Below are 26,857 nucleotides of genomic sequence, written 5' to 3'. Positions count from 1 at the left end.
CAGGTGGTTGGAACGATTGATCTTTAAGGTCCTTTCCAACCCAAACCCTTGATTCGATGAAAACCAGAGGATGAAGGTGATGGACGGCAGTGTTAGCAGACGAGAAATACTGTGTCACACAGAGACACGAAGCAGGAGGAGTTGGTGAGGTATTGTGAAGATCTAACACTTAAAGCCTGAGAGGGAGATGAAGGTTACGGAGCTGAGTGGAACAGGGTCTGGTTGTGCCAGGCTGGGACACGGGCTGTGCAGGAGAAGGGCTGCAGGGGAAGCTTGGGGTCATCGTGCTGCCTCTGGGCTGGCCATCATCCACAGCCCAGATATCAGAGGAAAGGCTGAGAGTTCAGCCTGTGCAGGAAGATGGTCTGCAGCGATAGGGCACATCTGTGAGTACCTCCCAGGAAACTTTAGGGTTAGAAACTGAAGAGTTGTAAGCTGCTGAAAGATAAGATTCAGAGTAACACCATGAAGGAAGAAAGAAAAGCTTGTGGTGCTCACAGGGTATTTAATGGAGTTTTGAGAGGGTAAGGAATCACAGCCAGGAGGGGACAAGATTTTGAAGCTAGAAAGCTGCTCTTGTAGATGTGGACAAAAGGAATTCAGGTAAGTGCAGAGGGTAGAAACCAGACAGTTCTTTATTTCACCACACAGGCTCCGTAAGTGAAGAGAGGTTCTTACACAGCTGTCAAAGCTGTGGGACAGGTGAGAATCTCTTCATGCTGTGCCTTGTATTGCTCGGGTCACTTTGCAAAATCCCTTCAGTGGGCAGGTACAGACTTGTAGGGTGCTTCATCTCCTGGACTTTATTGTGCACACCTTTAAGTTACCCTATAGTCCTCTATCTTCTTCAGCTCTTTGTCTGACCCTTTGATTTTGCATAAATAGACATAATTCATCATCAGGAATTATCTGGCTGGAGAGAAATGTTCCTTTCTCTGGTTTTTCAGGGAGCCTGTGTGAGTTGTAGTTTTCTTGGTCTCCTGGAGAGAGGCAGTTGCTGGTGGCTCAGGGATTCGGGTGGTTTCTGTTGTCTCACAGACATTCTGTTCTTGGGACCATTCCCTGCCAGAGCAGCTCTTGGGAGCATTCCCGGCCAGAGCAGCATGGCAGCCTCAGGGTGCTGCTGCAGGACCCAGCCAGCTGGCTGGGACACCCTACAGCCACCATGCCTTTGGCTCTGCACCCCAAGGTGAGGATTTCAGAACCTCTTCTTTTGCTTTCTGGGGCTTTTCTGTCCAGGTTTCTCGGCAATAACTGTGAAGGGTTAATGATCCCACTGTTAGTCATCAGTCCCTTATCAGTAAGCAGTTGGGGCTGCAAGTGTGTAGTTGTTCCACTGTCTTCCCTCAGCCCAGGAAAGAAGCTCACCTCTTTACCCTGCTGTGTGGCTGGGCTCGGGAAAGTGAGGAAACTTGAGTCATGCTGTATTGTTAATAAAAATGTTGCAAAAATTTCCAGTTTCCCCTGCTCGATACTGCAACAAATACACAAGTGTGTGAGAAACTGTTTGCACCTAAACCACAGTGATTTTGAGATGGGATTGGCCAGAGTGCTCAGTAGCTAAGCATGTTTGTCTCTGGGAGTGGGACTGTAAAGCAAGTTTTTGTGTGTAATATACTGATGTTTGCATACAGGGATTCTGTATGGCTAATTATGTTGCTGTGAACTTACTTTGCAGAAGGTTATATCAAAATATAAAAGTTACTTACTATTATTATGCAAATCACCTAGTGATTAAGCAAACCTCAAGGTTAGGAACCATCTGCAAAGCCGTTTTTCCCAAAGTAGATGCTGTGGGATATGAAATGGTCTGACCTGTGCTAAGATCATATGGTTCACAGTCTTGTCTGCTATATCCATGTGCTTGAAACTGGATTGTGGCCCTATGAAACAAAAAAAAAAAAAAAAAAAAAAAAGCTGTGGCTGCCTGGCTGTGGCAGCACGCTCAGGCAGAGCAGCACAGCTTTCCACTGCCCATTGCATTTGGAGAAGGGGCCATGGGAGAGCACCACTCCTGGTTCTTACCTCTGTACATCTCCAGCCTGTCCTCGTGGGAAGGACTTTTTAAGAACACATCCTTTTTCCTGTTGAAATTTTTTTTCTTTTGAAGAAAAGAAAATGGTGGCAATCTTTGCTGTCACCACTTTCCCAACAGCAAGTTCATGGGGTCCCTGAGATCACTGCATTTTACATTAGCAGTTGCATTTTCAGTGACAGCTGTGGCTGGAAACATATGTGTCTACATGTCATCAGACACATGTATGTGTTTAAAAAAAAATTTTGAGCTCATCCTAGTAATTCAGATGAATAACCATTGAGTTGATTCATAGATTTCTGTAGAGATGATGGTAAAGTTCTCTATAAAGACTGAGTCAAAGGGTCTGGGTGTGGAAGATTAAACCAAGGATCTCTTGTGCCTTAAACAGCTATTCATGGCCAAACCAACAGAGTGGTCAAATCAGCTGAAGTCCTGAATAGTGTGTCCCTATAGGGCAGAGGAAGAGATGGGAATTTGGAAGCCTCAGAGACCTAGTTCTGCAAAATTTGTAATGGCCAATTACTTGTTAGGAAAAGTGATGACTCACTTTGCCTTCAGTACACTAAAAGATAAAAAAATTAAAGCCTGTTAGTTGTCTTGCTTTCTGTCCCTTACTGTTACTTTTTTCAGTAACTTTTGTTCCTTTATTTAGTTTTTCTGTCTCTCCTTCATTCTAATTCCTAAATGCTGTTGCTGTCTTTTCACTTGAGTTCGTCCCCTTGAGTTTGCTCGAAACTTGGTCAGGGTTTCAGCACTGTGCTTGCTGCTGGAGGAGGTCAAGGGCTGCTCACGAGCAGTAACACTGGCCTGCTGCTCTCTACTCATCTGCAGAGTCAAACTGTTTAAAATTAAGATCCTTCTCCCACTCAACTTCTCCATTTGGGGTTTTCCCCAAAGCTTCCCAGAAGCAGATGGTGCTTCCTGGAGCTGTGCTTGCAGAGCACTACAATTTCTGCAGCGCTGCCTCCTCCCAAGGAATCCAGCTGGATGTGCCCTTCCCTCAGAGCTGGCAGGCTCAAGGGAAGTCTGTGTACAAGCTGTTGGGCTGTCTGGTGTCAGCCTGTCTGCAGTCTACAGCCTGACCAGGAAGCAACCTGAGGACAGGAGCTGATGGCAGGGATGAAAGGACACCTTCTGGGTTAAAAAGATTGACTGTAGAAGGGAGCTTAGGCTGTGCTGAGAAATGCAACTCAAATCAATTTAATTGATCCCATAAAGAAGCAGCATGCCTGCAAATTGGTGTCTTTCCCTTGGCCACTGACTTCATGATGCAATGGTTTGTCTGTTCCAGAGCTTCATGGAAGGTTCAGGAAAATGTGCCATAGGCTGAGATACCTCCTGGAGGGGAGATGGAAATTGAAATAGGTTAGAAATGCTTTGGGAAAAGGCAAAAGAGGCTATATGTTGCATTAAGTACAAAAGAGAATAGACACTTTCTTTGGGAAATTAGTATTTTAAATAACAGGAGACTTAAAAATTACTGCTTTCAGAGAAAATATAATAGGTTACTTTAGGAAAGGAATGGGGGAAAAATGAAAATAGGAGACCAGAAAGCAAAGGAAGAGGGCGGAGGAGGATAAAGAAAGAGTCGGGGTAGAGATAGAGCCTAAGGCATTGCCTCGAGGGCAGCACATTTTGGACTGGGGAGGGAGGCTGATGCAGAAAGAGGGAGACGGAGGCTGCCAAGAATCCTGCGTGCACAATTAAGTTGAGACTACAAAACCATTAGGGTTTATGGCCACTTGAGTTATTACAAAACCAAATAAAATGTTTATTTTCTTAAAATGGATTTTATTTCCCTTTGAGAGTTCTGTTTGAATGTCTCATGCCTGTGCAGCCTGTGGCATGATCTGATGTGACCGAGCCAGTGCTGCTTCCTCTGTGAGCTGCCACTTCACTTCCTGCAATGGGTGGGTTCACCCGGCTCTGCCGAGGCTACTCTGGAGGGCTTCGCAGGATTGGACCTGGCTGTTTCTTATGTCCTTCTGTGCTTCCTGCTGCCCTTGTACTTCTTCTTTGATCACATCACTCACCAGTTTTGTGGAAGGTGAAATCTACTCTGTATCTTGGATTCCAGCTGTGAGAAACGTCCTTGGTAACCTTGTGTTGCTCCAGGTGGTAAATTTGCAGTCCCTACATCATTGCAGTGAGGCAAAATACTTTTCAGTGGCTTGCCTTGTATCCTAACACTTCTAAAACATTTTTATGCATGATCTTTTCAAAGCTACTCTGGGGGATTTCCACTCCCTTGCTGTTTTAAAATGCTTGTACTGCTATGTTAACCACAAAGCTCACGCTGGTAGACTCTGTCTCTCTGACTCTGTCTCTCTCTCATTTTCTCCCCATTGAGGACCAGCTTCAGCTTCCAGGTATGGCTTTACCAAACTGTGTCTTGTTAATGCTGACGGGAGCTTGACTTTGCCAGAATTATTTCTCATTTCTGAAGGGCTATTCAGGGGCTTGGCACACAGGGGTTGGGGGAAGGCTGCAGACCCAGAAACCTCTCAGGGAACAAGTTCAACCCCTGAACCGGCAAAGTGGTGTCAGGATGTTGTAAGGGTGAGAGGCAGAGCCTTCTTACTGAGATTTCTGTTGGTGCTTGGGAAGGTGATAAAGCATTCAGGGATTGCCACAGAAGTGATGGCAAGTTTATTTTCCAGCTGTGAATGATGTTATTTTAAGGCATAACAATATTGTGTTGATCAGAAACAGATTTCTTGATAATGCAAAATTAATTAATTAATTATTTTTAGAACATCCAGGGAAAACAGTAGATGTAGCAAATAAGTAAACTGGCTGTAAAATCAAAGCTGCTTTAGCACCAGACACACTTCATTAATTGTAAGAGTGTATTTTTAAAATTTTTTTTTAATGCAGTGTTGTAACCTGTGTCTTAAAACCCTGATGCAGTCTAGTCTTATGGGAATTTACTGTAATGCTTGACTGTACCTCTATGCAAAGGAAACCCTACTGCTTACTCTGCTCAGTGAAAATTTGCCTATGGAAATGAGCAAACTGAGGCTTGCTTAGTAAGGTTTTACTGTGCCTTGAGGATGAGGTAATATTGCAGTTGGAACTTCAATGGCATAGTGGTGCCTGTATACAAAAGAAAATGTTTATTCTGCTGTCCTCTGCAGCAACATCCCCTTGGGGTACTCAGATATCCAATAGGAAACTGTTGCTGTTAGAAATACTCTCTCCTGGGTACCAGCTGGTCACTGCCCTGCAGCTTTTAAGTGATTAGGAGAACAGCAGAGCAGTTCTTGATGTTCCCTCGCTGCCAGGTGAAGTGGGAGTGAGCCCTGAGTGCTAGCAGTGGGTCTGTGTTGGTGACACAGGGGATCCTTTCCTCTGTGCTGCAGGGACACACATGATGCAGCCAGGGTGCTTCTCCCATATGGGGGCTCTGCAAGTGTGTTTTGTTGTCAGCAGTCAAAATGTTCTAACTCTTCGTGGGCTGGAAGGGACAAGGATGATCCCCCAGTGATGTCAGATGTCATCATCTCCTGCTTCCACATGACTCCCTATAACTTGCTATATCTTAAATATGGATCTCAAACAGTAGAGGTACTTTTAGTCATCCTTTAGGAAACTGTTAGCTCTTCCACTCTGTGTGTTGAGTTGAGGCATATATGTTTTGTCCCCAAAATAGTGGAGTTTTGGAGGACCTTAGAGTAGTAAATCATACAACTTTGTTGTTTTAATTCAAAAGTACTGGAGGCAGCTGATCTGTTCATAAATTTAATAGTTTATAAGGCACCTTGGAGAGGGTTGTTTTACTGCAAGATGTGTTCCCCTCCATTCTGTTTCTGTCTGTTACCTCCCAATGAAGTGACTTGATCTTAGACCTCCAGATTTGACAAAACTTTTCCCACTGTGCCTAAGACAGTTCTGATCTACCATAAAAGGTAGATAATTTTAGAGGGAGGGACAGGGCATCTTCTCAGCCTTGTCCCCACCAAGTGTCTTAGTGCAAAGCAACAGAGCTGGACTAGAGCTACACAAAGGTAGGTGCTTAACATTTTTTCTTTACCCTGTTGTATGTGTGGCATGGAAGCTGGTGAGGAAGGTGCTTTTTACTGGGAATACCCCACTCCTGGAGGGTGGCTGAGTCTCACCCTCCCCTCCTGCAGTGAACCTGGCAGAAGCAGGGCTCTCAGCCCCATTTTCTGGGCAGCAGGACCAGGGATCCTGTCTTCTTGGCCATGTGTGGTGATCAAATCTGTGATAACAACCTGGATATTTTCCCTTCTCAGTCTGAAACATGGTAGCACCCAGTGCCTCTGCCTGGTTCTGCTGTCCTGGAAGTTTTGGCTGTAATGGTGCACTCACAGCTCACAGGGTAATGATTGGCTTGATATGAGAGAAAATAGGACAATATGTTCTCTTTAAAAAAAGCATCCAGATGGTAAGGAATGGTTTTTCCTGTGTGCAGAATGTATGTCTTTGTGGCTAGAAGAAGTTCGTCTGTCCACAGTAGTTCAGTGTGATTGAGGTTCCACACAGCCTCTGTCATTCTGACTGCTGGTGCTGTAGATAGAGAGCAGCCATGCTGGAGGGGAGCTGTTTGAACATGGCTTTAAAATGTTGATACAATTTTATATTCTAGTAAGTCATGCCCATGCTGATTTTTCTCCTTATTATTATGTTCTGCTCAGTTTCTGAACAAGAAGCAATTCTAAGTCTGGAGCATTTTACTGGAAATATTTGGGCTCTGTTTGGTGTGGTAGTAGTTAAAACAGGATAGCTCCCAATTTATAAAGTTTATTTTTGTTATGAAAATTCTTCCACTTGGATTATTTCCAGTGAGGTTAAGGCATCTGCATAGAAAGAGTTGTTCCAGAAGCATTTTGCTTGTGCAGCTCGTGGTGCAGGCAGGGCTTGGATGCTGAAGTGGTGGGAAGGTGCAGCTGGGAGCTCTTTGTACTGCATTGCCTTTGAGCTCCCACTCATTGGTAGCTGTTTATAGGACTTGGGCTTAGCTCCTAGTGATTCATACCACTTTTTTAAGTGTGGGCAGAATTAATTCTATTTATTTAAGTATAGGGAAATCCTTTTTTTTTTTTAATGTGTCGATTTTCAGTCTCCATACCCTCCATGTGGGTTTTGTGTGTGTGCTGTGGCAGTGCAGTTGCAGTGAAAATCCCTTTACAGTATGCACTGTCTGCCACAAGAGCATCATTATGCAGCACGAGCCTGCCGCTCTCTGCTATTTTAAACCAGCGTTACAGTTCACACGGGTGCTGAAAAATTGCAGCATACACAAAGGCAGAACAGCTTCCCCTTGCTGGAAGCTGTGAGCAGACAGAAGTGAAAGCTACCTCAGCCCCTACCTACGCTGGCCAGGCATCAGCGTAAGCAGGAAATTGATTCAGATAACCCTGGGCTGCTCTCACTGTCACCTACCAGCACTTTTTCCCCTGACGGTTTCCCTTTGGTTTCAGTTCTGTGCTGGGAGCCAGGAGTGGGAGCAGAGCTGCTGCAAGCGCCCTGAGTCACTGGTGAGTGCTGGCATGGGAACTACACTGCCCGGGCTCCTCTGGATCGCATCCCACCGAGGGCTGGCTGGCACGGGGCCACTGCTTCTCAGCTCCTCTGAGTCTCCCCAGCTGATTCACACGGGCACCTCTCCAGCTTGGGCAAAGCGCTGCCATCCACAGGCCCCCTCCCGGAGCAGCCCATTTCTTCCAGCAGAACAGCTGCAAGCCCTTCAGCAAAGCCCCTGCAAGGCTGGCAGCAGCGGTGAACTCCCTCATCTTCTGAGGTTTCCGCTCTGCCCTCTGAGCAGGCAGCCTCCCCTTTCACCTGGGGTGCTCTTTCCTGTGTCCTGAGGTGCCCTCAGCTGTGCAGTACTATCCTGGCTGAGGCTGAGGTGGAGGAGGTGCTTCCATGGAGATGCCAAGAGTATCCATTTTCAGGAGTGGGATTGGGTCCGGGTGCATGATGAAGGTGTTAGGAGATACAGGCTCTCTTTTCAGCAGGAGAGTTGGAAGGTGTTGTACCACAGCAGAGTGGCTCCTTGCAGAAAGAAACGGGAGTGATCTTGGTTTATTTAATGAGCAGGGAGAGCTCTGGAGGAGTTTCTTGATGGAATTTTGGGCTGCTGAGTGTTTCTTTTTAATGTGCCCCTTAACTTTTTTGCCTAAAATATGTCACCTCAGCTAGAGTTTCTGGAGTTAAGGAAGATCCCTAAAGGCAAAATGGATAAAACATAGAGTTGTTGTTGTTGGTTTTATTTTAGTGTGTTTTTACACAGAGATGCATTAGCTTGCTAAACCATACCATCAGATGAGGTATGTGCTGGAGCATGATAGGATTGAGGCAATTGTATGCCAAGTAAACGGGAGAGAGAGCAGTAATAAGAGAGAGGAAGGAAACTTGTTTCAGGGTTGTCACTGACCCACGGCAGAGTGAGTTCTTAGGCAGGTCATCCTGTGGGTGGTCCATGCTCTGGAAGTTAATGGTGACAGCTCTCCATCTGCCTTAGAAGCAGCAGGAACACTCTGCTGCTGGCATCTGCTACCGAGGCAGCCCAGACAGGAGACGGGTAATCCCTCAGGCTGCATTTTGTCATCTCTGGTTGACGTGAGGAAAAGAGAATTGCTCCTTATTAGGTGTCAGGGAACCAGGAACTGTATTTTCAGAGGAGGAAAGATCAACTGTTTAAAAATGAAACAAGCAAATGGGCAGCCTTGTCTGGTTTGAAGCAGGAGGCTGTTCATTTGGAGGAACCAAACAGGGTAATTTGCAAACTCCTGTCGGAATAATAAGTCTTTAATGGCTGGAATATGATTACAGTTCATATTCCTGAGGGCTACCAATGTTAGATGCTCAGCTGTGCTGGAGTATGTCAGACATTCAGCCTGGTGAAAGGCAGGGAGACTCTCTCAAGCTGGGGAGGTGAACACTGTGTAGAGCCACTAACGAGGGTGCTGAGTTACAGGAGCACTTAATGTTGGCTCTGGAATACATTTTAATTGGTTAAGTGCTTTGGTGTGTTTTTGAATCAGGCACATTATCTGTCTGCAGGATTTCCTCGCCCAGTATGGATTGTTAAGGTAGAAAGGAAAATGGATGTTGCTCTCTGAAGCCCAAGGTGCTCTGTGGCAGCTCACTAATTGCTGCTTTTGTGGGCCAGGAGGCCACTGCAGCAGAGAGGGAGGGCAGAGTGTCAGCACTGGGTGCACTGTTTCATGCCAGACACAAGGTTGTTAATGGTGATGTGCTGGCCCTGCTTCCCTCCAAAAGCAGCAAATGCCCTCGGTGACCTTACAGGAGATGAGTGAGAGCTCTCAGACTGGTGCTGATGCCAGTAAGACTGACAGGGTGGGTGGTGTACACAGAGAAAAAACAGCATCCTTTACAGCACAGCTGTAAAACTGAGCACTTCCCTCATGAAATCAGGATCTGGCAGCTGAGGTGTGCTGTGCTTTTGTACAGTCCTGTAAGGAAAACGTCTTCTGAGAGCAAAGCTGCAAGAAATGCCAACCAGAGTGGCTCTAGGTCTTGAGCTACTTGCAAAAAAATAAAAACTGCAAGGTTGAGGGACTGGTGGCAAATCTCAAGGTTTGTGGCTTAAGGCTTGGAACAAATGCTGATGGTTTTTCCCACTGGAAGATTAACGTTGCATTCCTGTGCTGTGTATGAGTTATGGTAGGTTGAAAGAAAAACTTATGTCACACTTCTGATTGCAACCCTGCTTTTCTTTCTTTTTTTTTCCCACCACTTCTTTCAGACAGAATTAATAACTTGCACATAATTCAGTAAAATAAGAGTTTACTGCTAGAAATGAATGATCAATGGGAAAAAGAAAGATGTCAAGTTAAGAGGCTTCAACTCCTGTAACACCTAAACCGAAGGTAAAATCCCCCTGCTGGCTTCTTTTTTGTATGCTCCTTGCTGTGAACTACAATGCCATCTCCTGCTTGAACCAGCGCAATGAACTTGTAAATTCATGTGGGTGGGCTCTGCTTTAACTGGAGACTTTCCTGGTGAACATTAAGGCCAAGACTTGGCCTCTGCTTTCCCCAGCTGTGTCTGAGACTCTTGTCGTTTTTTAAGACTAAGAACTGCTACAAGAAAACAAAAAAACCAAAAAACAAAAACAAAATCGAAACCCAACCAAACCATAAAAATCACAATTCCATGGAATGATTTTCAGACTGTGAAGCTCTTTTCCAAAGAAGTGAGCTTTGATGCTTGCAGCGTGATCATTGTTTTGTGGTTCTGTGAGTGTTTTATTGTTCTTCCATAGCTGGCACCACGTTTCCCTCTGAAATCTGTCTCCCCCCTGCAGATGAGAGCCCTCCTGCCAGCAGCAGCCTGCTGCAAGCGGTAGCCAAGACAGAGTGGCTGCCCGGGAGTGTTTGAAGAGCTTCTCCCTGCATCTGCTTCCCTTCCCAGCGCAGCTCCCATGGCCTGTGACGAACCCGCCGCTCTCTCGGGCATCTTCACACGCCAGAACTCCTCCAGCACTGGCTCCCTGGACTTCGAGCCCGACGCCGACTACAAGTTTGTGGAGAGCCTGGAGGAGCGGTACAAGTGCGCCTACTGCCACCTGGTCCTGCACAACCCCCACCAGACGGGCTGCGGGCACCGCTTCTGCCAGCAGTGCATCCTCGCTCTGAGGTGAGAGCAGACTCCTCCCGTGTCTGCAGGCTCCCCCTGTTCCCTTTCCTAAAAAAAGCAGCCCACGTCTCCTATAAATCAGCAGTGAGTGCCATAATAGTATTACCCACCCAGAGAGATGCTGAAGGAGTCAATGGCAGGGCTCTGTTGAACCCAGGGTGAAAAACGCCAGTCACTTGTTTTTAAAATTTTAAAAGTTTAATAGTAATAAAATGGTTATAAAAATAATAATATAATTAGAGTAATAATAATTTGGACAATTTGGATTAGGACAATATGAGACAACAGAAACAAAGAGTTATGGACATCCTGGTACCTTTTTCTGGGCAGCACAAGTCCGAAAAAGGACACATGTTAACAGAGGATTAACCCTTAAAAGCAAGAGCCCGTTGGATATTCCTACATCTCATACATGATGCATAGATTCCATTCAAAAAAAGGATTCAGTCTGGTCAGTGTCAACTTCTTCCTCTGAATCCTGATGGCGTCTCATGACTGAGCAAGGCAGGAAGAAGTTCATTTCTTCTGATAAGAGAGCAATAAATTCTCTTTCTCCAAAAGATTTAGGTGTCCTGTGGCTGCTGTCTGGTGTGAGTATCTTATTCCTTTCTTTAAAAAAATATCCAACATACATAGGTCCTATTTTAACTACGAAAGTTACCTTTTAACCACAACACTACATTTACCATACAATTAAAATGTTAATACAGTACTACTAATCAATACAACAAAATACATATAGTAAATATCTGCGTAGAGCCATATCATATGCACTTTTCACACCACTGACTACATGCTCAGTGTTTTAAGGTATCTCTAAAGACCTTACCCCATGCTGATGAGCCACAGGGAAGTCAGCATAAAGAAACTGTTGATGTAAGCTGATAGTGCTGTGTGAGATGCTGCTGTGGTCTGTCTGTCTGCCATGGTTGCTCTTCAGAGGAATTTGCTGCATTGATGTCTCACGGTGTGTTGGTGCTGGTGGTTAGACTAGGCTGTGTTCATCTGCTTCTGTATAATTCCTCTGAATTTAGCAGAATTGTAAACTGATGTTAATATTACCTGACGCTGCAGTCAGATCACAAGGCTGCTGGCATCCCTCTTGCTTGATACAAATGAGTTTACCCTCCAGACCTGTCTGGGAATACATTATGGACTCTTTGGTGTACCTGAGGGCAGGATTTCACCTGGAAAGGCTGCAGAGGAGCCTCTTTATGTGGATGGATGTCACTAATTACCTTGTACAAACTTTAGATGCTTCGTGTTTGCTGCTTTGTCTCTGGGTTGACTCCTTTTGCACTGCCTCTATGACTGAGGATTTTACATGATTCCTATGCCTTTTAAGAAAGAAGCCATTAGATCTCCTTTTAGTGGCATAGCAAGGAGGGCACTGCTTCTAGTAGAAAAAGGCTGGGTTTAAAGCACACAATGAGAATTTTGAGATAAGACATTTGTGATCTGCAGATGGTCAGACGACGTTCTCTTCATTAAAAAACAGCTTGTGGTTTTTACCATTGAACACTCTTAGGACAGACTGCTCTCTGTTACGTATTCACGGTTACTGCTTTATGTCCTCTTTGAGCTGTGGGCAGAATTTGGCTATGCAGTTGCCAGATGAAAGTGTTTTTAAAGGACTTTTTGTTGTTGTTTTTATGCTATCTACTGCTGACTTCTGTCAGAGTCAGATTATAGCATAGCTCAGTTTCATAAAATAAATTGAATTTCCTGTGGATTAACACAACTCTTCTTTTGATCTAGAGAGTTAAATGCAGTACCCACCTGTCCTGTCGACAAAGAAACAATAAAAATGCATGAGGTAAGTGGCTATTGCTTTATTTCAGCAGTCAGCATTTACATGGGAAAGGCAAGACAGCTGAGAATAAGGTGGCTTTCAGTCCTCAGGGCAGAGCAGTTTTTTTGTCTCTGAAATAATGCTAAAGGAAGCAGTCTACTCAGTGATGCTCTCCCAGAAAGGGATTATGGCTGCCTAGCTTAAGCTTCATTTTATACCTCATGTTCTAAAGGTACTTCATTTTAGTCCTCTGTATTTGCAGTAAAGTGCTGAAGAATTTCACAAAGCTTTGAATCCCCCCAAGTCATCAGATGCCTGGTTTTTTAATGGAGACTTTACTGACTTGCTTTTTAAATACCCTGTCTTGCTGTGGTATCTTGTTTATCTGATTGTCTTCGTTTTAACTTGGCTATAATTTGCTTTCTTGATTATCTCCATTAGCTCTCATTAACCCTGAAGACCTAATTTACTTTTGGGTAACTTTTAGAGGAAAAGAGAGATAATCCTTTTTATTTTGCAAGCTATTGTTGCTTTTGGTTGTTCTGTTTTATAATAGATTAAATTATCCTTATTTATATTCCAAAGTTTAAAAGTATACTATATACTGGTGCTGCCAGAAATTTTCCAGGGAAATAAAATGTCTCCTTCCTCTCTCTCCTAATCTTGATAGGAAATTACAATCAGACTGTCCACAGGATTTTTGTTTTTCATTTGTCATCTTCTACTTCTTGCAAATTTTGATGACAACAATGCGGGAAGATCTCTAAATAAGGCTGAGAGTTTGCTCTGGGGGCTTCATTTGCTTCTGCATACACAGCTGAGAACGGTGCTGCTTCTCAGAGGTGACAGAACGGGTATCTCAGCATCACCTCCATCCCAAAGGCACTGCTTGAACAGAGTGGAGCATGCACAGAGCTGGTTTGGCTTTCGGAGCCTGTTAGCTCCAGCTGCTTTCTTCTAGATACAGGCAGGCTCTGGCAGTAGTTATACAGCTCCTGTGCTACTAGTCCTGCTGCTTTGGGATGAATCAGCATCTCTGGAATAACTGCGTGGGGGGAAAAAATTGCTATGCTTACTATGGTTGAATTTATAGTTTCAATACAAATTTTCAATATGAATTATCAAGAGCCATACTCACAATTATGGAGTCTACGCTTGAACACCTAGAAGATCTGTAGTGATGTTTTGTTCTTTTATATTATTTATAACATCCCATGTGACTGCATATTAAGGCCGGTTTGCTTCCTTTACAGGTATTCAAAGACAACTGCTGTAAAAGAGAAGTTCTCAACTTGCATGTGTTCTGCAAAAACTTTCCTGACTGCAATTCAAAAGTAATTCTGGGGCGATATCAGGTTGGTTTCCTTGATCAAATTTTGAAGCCTTTGATTTTCATGACAGCTCTGTGTATTTATGATCAGCTAAATTCCTGTGATTGTCTTCAGAGTTATTGTAGTGGTTTAAGTACAAGGATTATGACAGCTATACACTGTAAGTAGCATATATTACAGCTTTTAGCTTGTTCCAGCTTTGCCTTAGGGTGTTGTTTTTTTTAATAAGAACCATTTGCTTTATGTAGCCTTTGTAAATCGCAGTGTTCATTCATATTCTGAATGCTTAGGTGATTGCTGATTGGAGGAAACCACACTGGCCATTTGGCATTTAACCTGCTGCTGTGTGTTGCAGGAGCATCTGCAGCAGTGTTTGTTTGAAAGCATGCAGTGCACTAATGATGGATGTCGGGATCGAATTCTTCGCAAAGACCTGAAGGAGCACTTGAGCCAGCACTGTAAATTTCGGGAAGAGAGGTGCCAGTATTGTAATACATATGTGGTGTTAATTAACATAAAGGTAAGATTATGAAGCATTCCTGGGAAGCCATCACCTGTTTCCCCTTGATGTTGCTGAGTGAAAAGTTTTCAGCATTGCAATGGCACTTAACTCCTGAAATAAAATTCGGCTGAGTAGCTGAAGGAGAAAGTATAATAAATGTGCTTTAAATCATACCAATTATTGATGCTCTCTTATGAACAACAAAGTGATATGTAACTTGCATTTGTATGTTTGGGATTGCTTTTTGCACAGCTTCCTCTGTATATACTACTTTACAAAAACGAAAGCCATTGCCTTATTCTGTTTTCTTCTTCTTCAGAATCATGAGAAAAATGACTGTCCTGATTATCCTGTGCCTTGTCTCCAAAACTGTTCACAAATAATTCTGAAAAAGGAGGTACTACTATTTTTTTCTGCTACTGCAATTCAGCAGATCACATATATTTATGAAAACTGAAAGCTGCAGACCACATTGGCCCATGCCAATAAAACTTCATTGCTCTAAGAGTTTCCTTTGTTTGATCCTAAAAAGGATATATCTCCCATCTTCTAAGTGGATTATTCTGTCACTGTAAGCCAGGGGTGTTTTGCAGCATGGAAAAATACCTGGCTTGCTTATTGATTCTGAATACTCATTTTCCTGGTAAAGTGATTGGTGGTGTCATGACAATGGCCTTTATTCACCCTTTTTGCAGGCATTTAGATTTTATTAGTGCTTTGAATTACTAAGTATTTATTTAATCACAAACTGCTTCATTAATACGTGCAGATTGAAAAGCACCACGCTGTGTGTCCCGAGGCAGAAGTGGACTGTCCATATAAGCAGTATGGCTGTCATGTAAAGGTACTGTTTTACAGATCTTTGTCTGTACGAGGACTGGACTTTGTCTCCCAAACCATCAGAATAATTAAAATAACCAATTTATGTCCTTTCACAACCATTTCTGCTGGCTAAGCTGAAATACTAGAGAATCAGGACTGCCCTTCCCTCCCTTTCAAGGCATAAAAGAGACATTTTGAATGTTTGCATCAATATTTTTTTTACCAACAGCTTCAAAAATCTGCTTATCTTATTATTTTATTCTTTCACTTCCTCCTTCTGCCTCACTAAGGTTAAAAGAGGGAAACTTGCTGAACATGAAAACAGTGCCCTGAGGGAACACATGCTGCAGATTTTAGACAAGAACTCCCGGCTGGAAGAGCAAGTAAGTCATATTTAATGAGCACTCTTCAGCAGTTCTTGACTGGTTAGGGGATGATATGAGATTCTACATTTGTTGCCTGGTTTAGATCAGGTACATTTTAAAAGACTGTTTTTGTGGTTTTCACACCTCAGAAGACAGAATAAGCTTTTCTAGTGAAGCCCTTCAATTACAGGGAAACCTCTCTCTGCTCAGGCACATATATTCTCCACCAGGCACAGTGGGAGGCTCCTTGCTATTGCTCACCTCATTTGCTTTCAGTCTCTGCTTTACACTGGATACGAGTTTTAGAGATAAAGTATTTTAAAGTTTAATTGACTAGCCAGGTTGCTCAAAAAAGCAGCCTTTAGCTGCCCAGGTCACCTGCTCTGTGTGGAGGCAGCACAGAGGACAGCAGAGCCAGTTGCAAGCCCCTCTCTGCTCAAGGGCATTTCTCAGCAGGAGACACTGGGTGTATGCCCAGTCCTGTTAATTGAGTTGATGGGGGACTAACTCTTTGCTTGTTTATGCAAGAAATAAGAGTCCCAAACTGCTAAAACTTGGTTTTGAAGTGTGTATCCCTCACTGACTCATCTCTTCTGCTGGTTAGACCTCAGCAGAGGAAAAAAATGCATATACGCACACATGCACCTGTGCATGTAAGTATATATTATCCCACTACAGAGCTGAATGGATCATCACGATGGAAATGAGAGATAGGAGCCTCTTTGCACCTGGAGCCACACAGATCTATTCAGTTCTTGCTAGTACTTATTCACAAATAGTGAATGAAGGAGCGCACTATCTAGCTCACTTAGAGGATTTGCATTGTAAACTTTACCACTGTCTCTTATATAGTCAGATACGTTATAATTTCTGCATTGTATGTTTTGGTGTTCCTTAGCATTTATACTCTGATTTTTCCATCTGTAGATATCTGACCTGTATAAGAGCCTGGAATGTAAAGAGATTAAAATCCAGCAGCTAGCAGATGCCATTAAGAAGTGTGAGAAAGAATTCAGACAGTATACACAACTGTTTGGTAACAATAGCAACTTGATGGTGAGCACTCAGGTGAGACATTGATTTTACTTTTTTTACCAATTGCTTTTTTGCATCCTGAAATATGTTTCTCCAGTAATAGTTGTTATTAATAGCACAGCAATAACAAATCTCCCCAAGATCTTCTAATTTTTTTTACAATATGGTGTTGTCTTTTCATTTTAGTCGATACAGAAGTTTGGATACATGATCTGGGCAAAAAGCACAGTACAAATCCTCATGGTCAGATGCCCAGGGCAAATGTGCAGGTGTAAATTTGAATAATGAGTTGAACGAAGTGGTACAGTGTGAATGGGTTCTGAATGAGGAATGGCTTCTCAGTCTGTAAATGTGCTGAATTAATCAAGAAGGAGCACTGGGATAAGTTCTTAAGCCAGCAGAGCACTTTGAATGCATCATATTGTTGCTGCTGCTGACATGCTAAAGACTTCACTATCTTAATTCAAAGCAAATACCTGGTTTTATGGATATCTCTTGTCTCTACTTTGCACCTTCTTCCAATGGCATGAACTGGGAAGGCTCTGGCCAGTCACCTGGATAAGTCTGCACGCCTGGAATCACAAGTGAAACAGCTAATACAGATGGCAAACCAGCAGCAAAGTAAACTAGACCTGCGGCCCCTGTTTGACACAATTGAAACCGTGAAACAGAAGATTGCCCTGATGGAGACGTACGACCAGCGCCTGGGTATGTTGGTACTTCCCTGCACAGGCAGGGTGGGTTGCTGATTTACTGGTGGCTAAGTAGAGGCTCTGGTGCTACTAGAAAGGGCTTTCTTCTTGCACTCTCAGACCAAACTGTGATGGTGTGTGTGGTGTTCTCCCGCCTTTCCCTACTGCACAGTGTCTCCTGAACTCCAGTGACATTGCAGGGCCACAGAGCCACAGAGGAGGCCTTGGTTTGGCTCCTGCACTGTGATGGAGGCCATGGTGCTATTCAGGCATTCACGATTTATAGTTGACAGCTTTTCTTATTCAACTACCAGCTGCAATTACAGTTTTAAAAAGTTAACAGCTGTAGTTCATAGCCTGTACTCAGGCCTGGGTAAATCAGTTTTGCCAGCTTGAGTCTGGGTGCTCGTTTCATCCAGGGCTCTCATGGTTTTATTTTACCAAATGTGTCTCTCTTTTTTTTTTTTTTTTTTTTTTCTATTTCTTTTTATTTCCCTCTTCTCTCAGTTGTTTTGGAAGATCAGTCCAGCAAACATGATCTCCAGATCAATATTCACAAAGCACAGCTCAATAAAAACGAAGAACGATTTAAGCTTTTGGAAGGCACGTGCTACAATGGGAAATTAATCTGGAAAATCACTGACTACAAGAAGAAGAAGAGAGAGGCAGTGGAAGGCCGTGTGCTGTCCATAGCCAGCCAGCCCTTCTACACCAGCCGCTGTGGGTACAGGTTGTGTGCCAGAGCCTACCTGAACGGGGACGGCTCGGGAAAGGGAACACACATCTCCCTCTACTTTGTGGTCATGAGGGGCGAGTTTGACTCGCTGCTGCTGTGGCCTTTTAAGCAGAAGGTTACACTTATGCTTTTGGACCAAAGTGGGAAAAAAAATCACATAGTGGAAGTCTTTAGAGCTGACCCCAACAGCAGCAGTTTCAAAAGGCCAGATGGAGAAATGAATATCGCCTCTGGCTGTCCGCGCTTTGTGCCGCACACCGTCCTGGAGAGCACAAAGAACACCTACATCAGAGATGACACTCTCTTCTTGAAAGTGGTCGTGGATCTAACTGATCTGGAGGAATTGTGAAAAGCGTGCCCGGTCAATGTGACTGCTGTAAGCATGAGGAACTGCTTTTGTGGTGCCATGCAACAGCAAATTGCCACCAGTGAGGCTACTGAGAATGCTTCATGGCTTTGGACTACAGGACAGATAATGAATTGCCAAAGCATCAGCCTTTCCTTTTCTACCCTTTTTTTCAAGACTGCATTTTTAAGGCAGCTAGAAGTCCAGGTTGGCGCAAACATGCATTCAGTCCAGATTGGTTCAGTCCAGGCTGGGGGGAATGCTTGGCTCCCATCACCAGACTGGCATTTGGAGATGAATCTCCTCCAGTAAACTCCCAGGAGCCCAGGCAGGCCTGTGGGCTCCTCTCCCTCACACAGAAGTGAAGCCATGCCCAAACATGCAAGTGCATTTCATCCGTCTGCAATGGAAACATTTCAACATTAGCAAATTTGAATCAGTGTGTCTTGATCCCTCCATCTCCTGGATTTTTGAAGCAGGGAGAATGGCTTCAGTCAGGCAGGGTAAACATTTGCCACGTATCTTACATCTTTTTTATTTGTTTTAATCGTGTTTTTTCAGAAAGCCCAGAGGAAGAAGCCAATGCCTCTTACTTTTTTAGCCTGTTTTTTCAGCTGTACAGAGTACCCCAGGTCACAACAGCTTTCTTGTGTCCTTTCCACTCCTGCCTAGTGCCTTGGGACTGGTTTCCATTGGTGGCAAACATCCACAGTCCCCACCTGAAGCCAAAAGCTGCAGGTGCTTCTCACCTCTCAGGACATGGCCAGAGGCAGGGCACTCAGCCAGCCTGCCAGCTCCTGGCTGCACTGCTGGAAGAGGGGCAAAACTCCTGTTCTTTTGCTTCCACATCTGTGCAAAAGAGATCTTTTCTGGCCTTACCAGCTCTATAAAAGGCAGGAAGAGCTTGGGGAATAGCTCGCTCATGTAACATGCACTTTTCCTCTCTCCTAGAAGTTTGGGGAGAAGGTGGAAAATGGATTAGGGAGTGAGGTTGCTGTAAGAACCCAATTTTGACAATCAGTGCAGCTTTAGTGTTTATTAAAGGATGACACAGATGCTGACTGTGGTGTCTGAAGATCTTAATTTTTATTCCAAGTTCCTTCCATATTGCAAAGGAATGTGTGCATTATACAGGGTTTATTTGAGACAGACTAAAACCACCAAGGTCAGACACTGAGGAACAAGTGACACAGAACACATGTGCCTTTTTAAAGCCCTTTGGGTGCCTGTAAGAGGTTTGTAATTCTGCATGCTCAGTGATTTTGTTATTACAAGTGGCAGAATTTTGTATCTCTCATCTCTTACAGCTCAGGTAGGGAAACATCACAGCATTATGCATTGCTCCAAAGCTTATCAAGAGACAGCAAGAAACCAAGCTGGTTTTGGAGTAAGAGTAAACTAGGCAGGATAAAAATCAAAACAGGGCACAGACTGAAAGGTGTAAGATAGAAAATTCAGGAGGGCAAATGTGGTAAAATGAAAAATGCCCTTTCCTTGAGGGATGTTGATAACAATCTAAATAATTCCAGGATTGATACTAAGATAAAGGCAAAATACTTTATTTTGTATCTGTAATCTTATTGCTAGACATTCACTTTCACACCTGGTTTTCAGGGCATAATTCAGACACATGTATTTTCTAACTCAGGGGTGGAGGGGAAGAGACCTTAGTAATCTGTACCTCATGGTGGGTTAGCACATGGGAAATCTTTGTTTTGATCTAGAAGTCCTTTTTGTTTTATAATGTCAAGATGTACTGAACCACCATAGGGGCTTTCCATGTTCCTGGGGACAGACTGTGAGGAACAAATTTATTCTTGTGTACCACCACCATTGACCTCAGGAGTCATTTCAGCTGTAAAACAGAATGAATTAGGCATAACACTTGGTTTCAGAAAGAGCAGGCTTGTTTTGACAGTGACATCAACCCTAAGCCTGGATTTCATGTCGCTCATTACTTTAATATTTGTCATGTAACCTTCAAAGTGACACAACTTCCATAATAACCACTAACAGCTGATGGGAATGTACCATCCCTGTGTCCTGGGGCTATCCAGTACACTGAGTGTTAAATACAGAAAGTGATAAAGAACTCAGACAAGCAAGGGAGGCAAGATGGAAAGGATGTGTGTGGTCTGTATCCTGGCAAATTCCCAGCCCTCTCTGCCTCCACCACCCCAAATGTAAAATGGGGATAATAATACTTGCAGAAGCGTTAGGGCTATTTAAATGTTTGTGAAGAAGTTTGAGCATGAAAAGAGCTAAGTATTATTAAAACTCCATTTCTAATTGTTAGAATAGATGACATAGTGATGTGGATAAGTGTTTCATGTTATCCTAGACAGATTTTGGAAGCATGTTTGGTTTTAGGCAGTTCCTACTGCAGTCTCTCCTCTACCTACTGGTTGGGTTTAGGTTTTTGCCATGAATATTCCTTTTAAAATTCTAAAGCACAAATTCATCCTGGGTGATGGAAACATCCCTTTTGAAATACTGCCTGTTTTATAAAGAATTAGTTGAGAAGATTAATTTTTTTAAAGACAACCTTCTTTAAATTTGTTCTTTTTAGTACAAAAATTAAGAGATTTATGTTAAAATTTTCAGTGATTTTTTTACTGCTTGTAAACAGGGTTTTAAATTTCATCCCATCCCTAAGAAAAAATGTTGTATAGCATGAACTGTCAGGAAGAATTTTGATGTTGCATGAAGAATACCAAAAAACTTTTCAATAATATTGTACTGGGTAAGTAACCAAAAGAGCATAGGGTATTTCTACATCAGCGTACCATATGTTTCTAATGTATTTATTGATAGTTTGTAGTTGTTTGAAAATCTCTTACTACAATAGAGGCATTTTTCTAGCTGAATGTCTTTACTGTGTACATAAACTAATGTAAGAATAAATAATTTTATCATCCTTCTGGAGGGACTGTGGCCTATATTCCTTTTGGCTGGACTGAAGCAGACTTTTAAGGATGTGGAGTACTGGGCATTTGTTTACACTAATTTTAAAAATAACAAAAACAAACCAACACTGCTTAAGATTAGGAATCAATGTGCTTCATGGGTGTTTTGGTTCGCACTTGGATATCGCAGAACCAAGTTCAGTAAATTCTTAACTAGATCAGATGAATATGCTCGAAGTCTGAGGCTGCACTGCGATGACAATTTGTGGTTGGGCCGGCTTTGGGCTCAGCAGGGATTGGATTTGTTTCGGTTCAGAGCAGGAGCAGGAACTGTTCCCGTACCCCACGACTACGGCGTGCTTGGGAACACGGTGATGTGGGGCGGGAAGGGACGCTGGGCAGGGCAGAGCCCAGGCAGGCGGAGCCGGGGCCGCGATCCGTGCCTGTGCCCGCGGCTGCCCTGAGGGAGGGCAGGAAGCGGCGGAGCGGGGGCCGCAATCCATCCCCGTGCCCGCGGCCGCCGTGAGGGAGGGCAGGAAGCGGCGGAGCGGGGGCCGCAATCCATCCCCGTGCCCGCGGCCGCCGTGAGGGAGGGCAGGAAGCGGCGGCGGGCGGCCCCAGCCCTTCCGGGGCGCGGGCGGCCCAGGGGCGGCGGAGCCGGGGCGGCCGCGGCCGCAGCGCGGGTGGGTCGGGGCCCTGCGGCGGCCGGGGAAGGGTGGGCCGGGCTGGGCCGGGCCGGGGCGCGGGGCCCTCCGGCTGCTGAGGGCCGTGGGCGGGATCCGTGATCCAGCGACAGCCCGACACGTAGGTGTGGGTAAAAACCCCCTGGCCTCTGCGGCTGCGGCACCCGAGCCGGGTCTGGCCTCCGGTTCCTGGTGCAAGGGCATGACCGTGGTTCCCCGCCCGCAGCGTGGTGCGGTGTCATGGGAGGGGGATGTTGGCCTGTGCCGTGTGCCTGGGATGACCCTGCTGGAGCGGGGAGGTTGGACCAGGGACCCTCTGTGGTCCCTTCCAACCTGTCCCTCCCTGTGCTTCCACGGCGCTGCCGTCAGGCTGCTCGCTCGTTTCCTCTGTTTCTGAATTTCCCCTCCACCGCCAAAGTCTTTTGGACATTCAATAATATTATTGAATGTCCTTGTGCCTCTGACTAGATATGGATAACAGGAAGGATGAGAAAAGCAGGACGCTGTGTGCAACCTCAGAAGAAGGGCTGAAGGCCCGAGGTAGGTGCTGTGATTTGTTGTTGTTTTCTGGTGTTTGTTTGTGTGTCACCCTCTGTGTCACTTAGTGAGTTTGCTTGCTTGCTGATGCCAGTAGACTATAGCACACTGGGAGAGCGGGTAAAAACACAACCAACCCCTCAAAACAGGGGTTTATTGTGTTTAAATTCTACTGAGAGCCATTTCTGTAGGCCACAGTTACTTACTAGCTGGCTTGTCACTGTTGCCTTGTGTTGCCCTAAGGAAAAGAGAAAAGGAAACGAAAGCGCAGCAGAAGCAGATCCTCATCTGTTTCATCCACATCGTCTTCTAGCAGTGCATCCACTTCTTCCTCCTCATCACGTTCATCGTCAAGGTCATCTTCTTCCAGTCGTAGTAGAGGTAAGCTACCTCCACATGCACATATGTTTTCCAGTTTTGACAGCACACCTGAGATTTAAAGCTTGTTTTAGAAGTGGTGAAACCACCACAAAGTGACAGTGCAGAATACCAGTGCTGCTTGTTCAGGGTGTTTCTCTCATAACCCTTTCCTATTGTATGTAAAGGTGCCACTTCACACACAGTTCGCAATGTTCTTATGTTAATTTGAATTCCTTCTAAAGAGAAACTGCTATTCATATAAATGTTACTTGTTAACAACATGCTGTATATATTTAAGCCCCTCAATTTGTTGCATTTTCGAAAGGCAGATCTCTTTTACTATACCAGTCTATCTAGACCAGAGTTGTGGGTTTGATTTAGTCCTCCTTTGGCCTTAACATTTCAAGCATTTAACTTTGAGGATTCAGGTGAAGCTGGCACATCTGCAGAATCAGTAAATCAGGCATTTTCAGCTTCCATGTTAGTCCAGTAAGTGGCAGTAACTTAATGTGTTCGCTTTCTCAGGGTTAGTTCAACCTGTGTCCATACATAGAGCTGAACTAAAGCACTTTCTTCATAGGTTTCACATTTCTCTGTCTTATCTGTAAATCAAATGCCTTTTTCAGAATGCTGAACAGTGATTTTGTTGTTTATTTTTTCCTTAATTTTAGATTCTCCTAAGTCTAAGTCAAAGAAAAAGAAAAAAGAAAAACACAACAAAAAGGTAAAAGTTTACAAAGATAAATAGGCAGTTAACACACAAAACAGTTCTTTATATTTCAATAACCTTAAATGTCATGTAAGACAAGGCTTTTGTCTGTGGCTTTGTAAATCTAAATCATGCTTTTAGGGTTGTGGTAGCTGAACTGATAAATGAACAATTGAATTTAGACAAAAAGAAATCATTTAAAAGTTACTATTGCCAATCATTGCTGGTCCAGCTGGAGTTTAGAGTAGTCTCTGAAAAAAAGAGTAGAGGGGAATCTTGATAACTTTATAGAATTTGCCAGAAGAAATTATTTATAGTCAGTGAGTGGTAAATTCTTGCTGATTTAATTTTTTTTATTCCATTCTCAGTGATTTTATATATTTGGCTTACTTTAAAAGAGAGAGCACAGGGAATCAGACCTTTTCTGTTGCTCAGAGTCCCAAGGGTTGCTAACTCTGGTGCATTACTTTCTACTACTTGTCCAGCAGTGGTAAGGGCAAGCAGCAGTGTCTGTCTTGACTTGAGTGACCTTGAGAGATCCTTGTGGGTTTGGGGGTTTTTGCCCTTGCTAGTCTGTAAGCATAAGAGTGTATGTCTTCTTCTTGTAGAAAAGGAAAAAGGAGAACAAAATGAAGAAAAAGAAAGAAAAGAAGAAAAGGAAAGAGAAAACAGGACCTGTCCAGCTTTCCAAGGTATGCTGGTCTGAGTGTGAAGCCCTGTTTTATTTCTCACCTACATACTTAATCTATTCTGTCATAAAAATGTTTATAGGATCACCAGTTTGGTCATCAACCAGTAGAAACCTCTCTGTTGTTGTGGACAGTAAGGAAGTATAAAAGATTATTGTCTGTGATTTTACTTAAGATTTGTACAGATCAAAAAGCTTATGTCTTTTTAACATATGATCTCATTTCAGTTCTTCAAAAACAAAAAGAAGAATGAGAACTACAGCATGATAACCGGAAAGAAAATTAAGATGAAAATAAAGAAGACTAAGGAAGATATAGAGGTAAGAGTTAATTAGTCTAAATGTCCCTAAGAAAAAATACTGGATCTTTAAATATTTTTTCTAGTAGTAATTTTTGTAGAAGAGTGGGTCTTCCAGTTAAGAGTTGTAAACTGAGTGTAGCTTTTAATGTGGCTGTGATGCCCTCTGAGGAATTTTAATTCACTCTTCAGGCAGGTTTTATGTTTTGAAGGGGCTTGGAATACTCAGTCACAAGCAGATAAACCAAAGGATGCTTGTGCAGGTTCTTAGACTTTCAGCCTCTAATCATTAGCCAGTTTGTAGCTTTCTGTTACACTGGTGCTAATTGTACTCATCTTCTTTCAGTCTCTTGTGATCAGTTGTGGTAATTGCTACTTCACTGTGTTTTTCTATCACATGCAAGACTAGCCTTTATTTAGAGAGGAATTTTTAAAAACCCACTTGTATTACTAGGACCAAATCCTCCTGCATTTTCTCAGAGCAATCAAATGTTTTTACTGAGATACCCAGGGAAATAAATACCATGAACTGTGTTGTGTGCTATTGCTGTGGATGTTTGGACTCAGCACTTAAATGATAAGTGCTGAGTCCAAACACTTCAACACCTTAGGGTGACCTGCAGAGGGCTCTGGTACTGGTCAGGTAATGTTACTTCCTTGAGGTATTCAGCTTGGCAGATTCAGGTTCAGCGCTAGTAGTTAATTCTACAGCTACCAAAGCATTCCTGAGCATTCTGAGTAAAATTTGACTGAAAACACGTTATCTTCTCTCTGTGACACCAAAGTGTGTGTTAAATTATGCTGAATGTTTGCTAGTTTTGTTCCAGTAGCCTGCTTATTTGATGTCAAATATTTGATGTTGGTCCTTTTTTTGATTGGGGCCTGTGGTCTTGCTGAATTGAACATCCACTCTTTACAATCTTTAAAGATTCAATAATTTTTTATAAAAAACTCTGGAACTGACTGGTTGGGCCATCTCTTTCGTGAAAAGACAACCCAAATTCAGGGTTCTGTTATGCTGCATAAGCTGCTGTTTATGCATAGGGAAAAAAAGATACTTCCCAAAGCTCAGGATTTGCTGTGAGTACAGTGAAAGTTGCCTCAGCCACCAGAGAGGAGCATCTGTTGTGCTTGTGAGTTCCCTCCTGGGCAGGCTGTGAGCTGCAGGATGACAGCCCAGTGGAGCCTCCTTAGGGAGCCACTTAGGAAGTGTCTCATGGAATAGTGACAGCTTGTCTCCCCAGTAGCCATTGCCTGGCACTTTCCCTGGGCACCCACGCCTCACTGCCAGCTGTGTCAATGGCACTTGCTTTGGGATGTGGAAACCCTGCAGAAAACAGGGATCTGTGGCCTTGCTCCTGAGTACAGGTGTGTTCAACCACTGCCTCTGCTTGTCTGCTCGACAGAGAGACCGGAACCGTGCCCAGCTCCTGGAATTTCTGAACTCTGCCTTGTAACAGGAAGAGTCCTCACCAAGGACTGGCAGATGTACCAAGCCAACCATCATCCTAGCAGAACACTAAAGAGAAACTCAGGGAAAAGGACACCAAGTTGGACAAGACCTGACCCTCCTACTGAGAAGAAAACTGGGATGTCCTTCTTAATGGCAAAACACAGAGTAGCTAATAACTTGTTAATGGAGATCCATGTCCTCCTTTTGAGATCCTAAGGTAATAGCCAGGCTGTGGTGTTTTAGAAAAGCCCAAGTGTGTGTTGTTCACAATGATAGGAAATGACACACTGAAGTCCAGCAATGTAATTTCTATCTTAACTGCATGCAGAATGCACTCTTAATTTCAAATGTCTTAATTTTTCTAGTAGTTTAAGCAGAGTATTTGTAAATGTTTATTTGAAAGATGAAGTGTTTCTTTCATGTATATTTTTTTTCTGGTAGTGGTTATGCGTATCATAAAGAGCAAACTGACCTCTGTAAATAGAACATCCTTTTACATAAATGATTTTTTTGAAAGTTCATTCACTAATATGTTATTTTCTTTTAGAATTTGAGATGTGGTGTTTCTCTGGACAGTTTATTGCTCTCTCTCATTAGAAAGTGTAACAGCAAAATACTCTAGAGCAATAATGGTAGCAAATTATTTTTATCCTAAAATAGAAGCAGGAAAGGTCTCTGGTTTTGTTTGCCAATCTGAATCAGTTGTTCAGTTCATAATAGATAGTTTACCCCCCCCACCCCATCATCTGGAGTTGCAGTTCCTAGACTGAAAAGTTCTGGAGTTGTGGCCTGCTTTTCTGATCCTGTAAACCTGTATCAAATCTTTCTCTCTTTGAAGTGCAGCAAGGCACATACCATGGACATGCCTTAGCTCTTCTCTTAGGAGAAAGAGCTGTGGAATGGTGTTGAGGCAGGCAGTGACAGTGACTTCACAG

At 43.6% G+C, this 26,857-nt stretch overlaps 2 protein-coding genes across 8 annotated transcripts; both read left to right on the top strand.

The window, feature by feature from the left end:
• Positions 1-285: 285 nt before the first annotated feature.
• Positions 286-21,212, top strand: TRAF5 (TNF receptor associated factor 5). Of its 7 annotated transcripts, none has more exons than XM_059841098.1 (13): positions 286-603; positions 7,483-7,539; positions 9,778-9,897; positions 10,335-10,666; positions 12,425-12,482; positions 13,712-13,813; positions 14,145-14,309; positions 14,611-14,688; positions 15,061-15,135; positions 15,404-15,496; positions 16,406-16,546; positions 17,053-17,221; positions 17,713-21,212. In XM_059841098.1, exons 4-13 carry the CDS (start codon positions 10,452-10,454, stop codon positions 18,288-18,290), a joined length of 1,674 nt encoding a protein of 557 aa, XP_059697081.1. In that variant the 5' UTR covers positions 286-603; positions 7,483-7,539; positions 9,778-9,897; positions 10,335-10,451; the 3' UTR covers positions 18,291-21,212. The 7 variants fall into 7 exon arrangements, with proteins under 7 accessions (XP_059697081.1, XP_059697079.1, XP_059697082.1 ...); XM_059841096.1 differs by having other exon boundaries at positions 9,774-9,897; XM_059841100.1 differs by lacking the exon at positions 286-603 and adding an exon at positions 3,830-4,407 and having other exon boundaries at positions 9,774-9,897; positions 10,442-10,666.
• A 507-nt stretch (positions 21,213-21,719) lies between these two features.
• Positions 21,720-26,443, top strand: LOC132324698 (corepressor interacting with RBPJ 1-like). Its single transcript, XM_059841094.1, has 7 exons — positions 21,720-21,876; positions 22,345-22,416; positions 22,657-22,794; positions 23,445-23,497; positions 24,091-24,174; positions 24,399-24,491; positions 25,876-26,443. The coding sequence occupies exons 2-7, from the start codon at positions 22,347-22,349 to the stop codon at positions 25,924-25,926; spliced, it is 489 nt and encodes a 162-aa protein (XP_059697077.1). The 5' UTR covers positions 21,720-21,876; positions 22,345-22,346; the 3' UTR covers positions 25,927-26,443.
• Positions 26,444-26,857: the final 414 nt, after the last annotated feature.

Source organism: Haemorhous mexicanus, chromosome 3 (assembly GCF_027477595.1).
Source record: "Haemorhous mexicanus isolate bHaeMex1 chromosome 3, bHaeMex1.pri, whole genome shotgun sequence".
Taxonomy (NCBI): domain Eukaryota; kingdom Metazoa; phylum Chordata; class Aves; order Passeriformes; family Fringillidae; genus Haemorhous; species Haemorhous mexicanus.
Note: the sequence above shows the minus strand (reverse complement) of the source record. Positions and strands in the feature narration are given on the sequence as shown.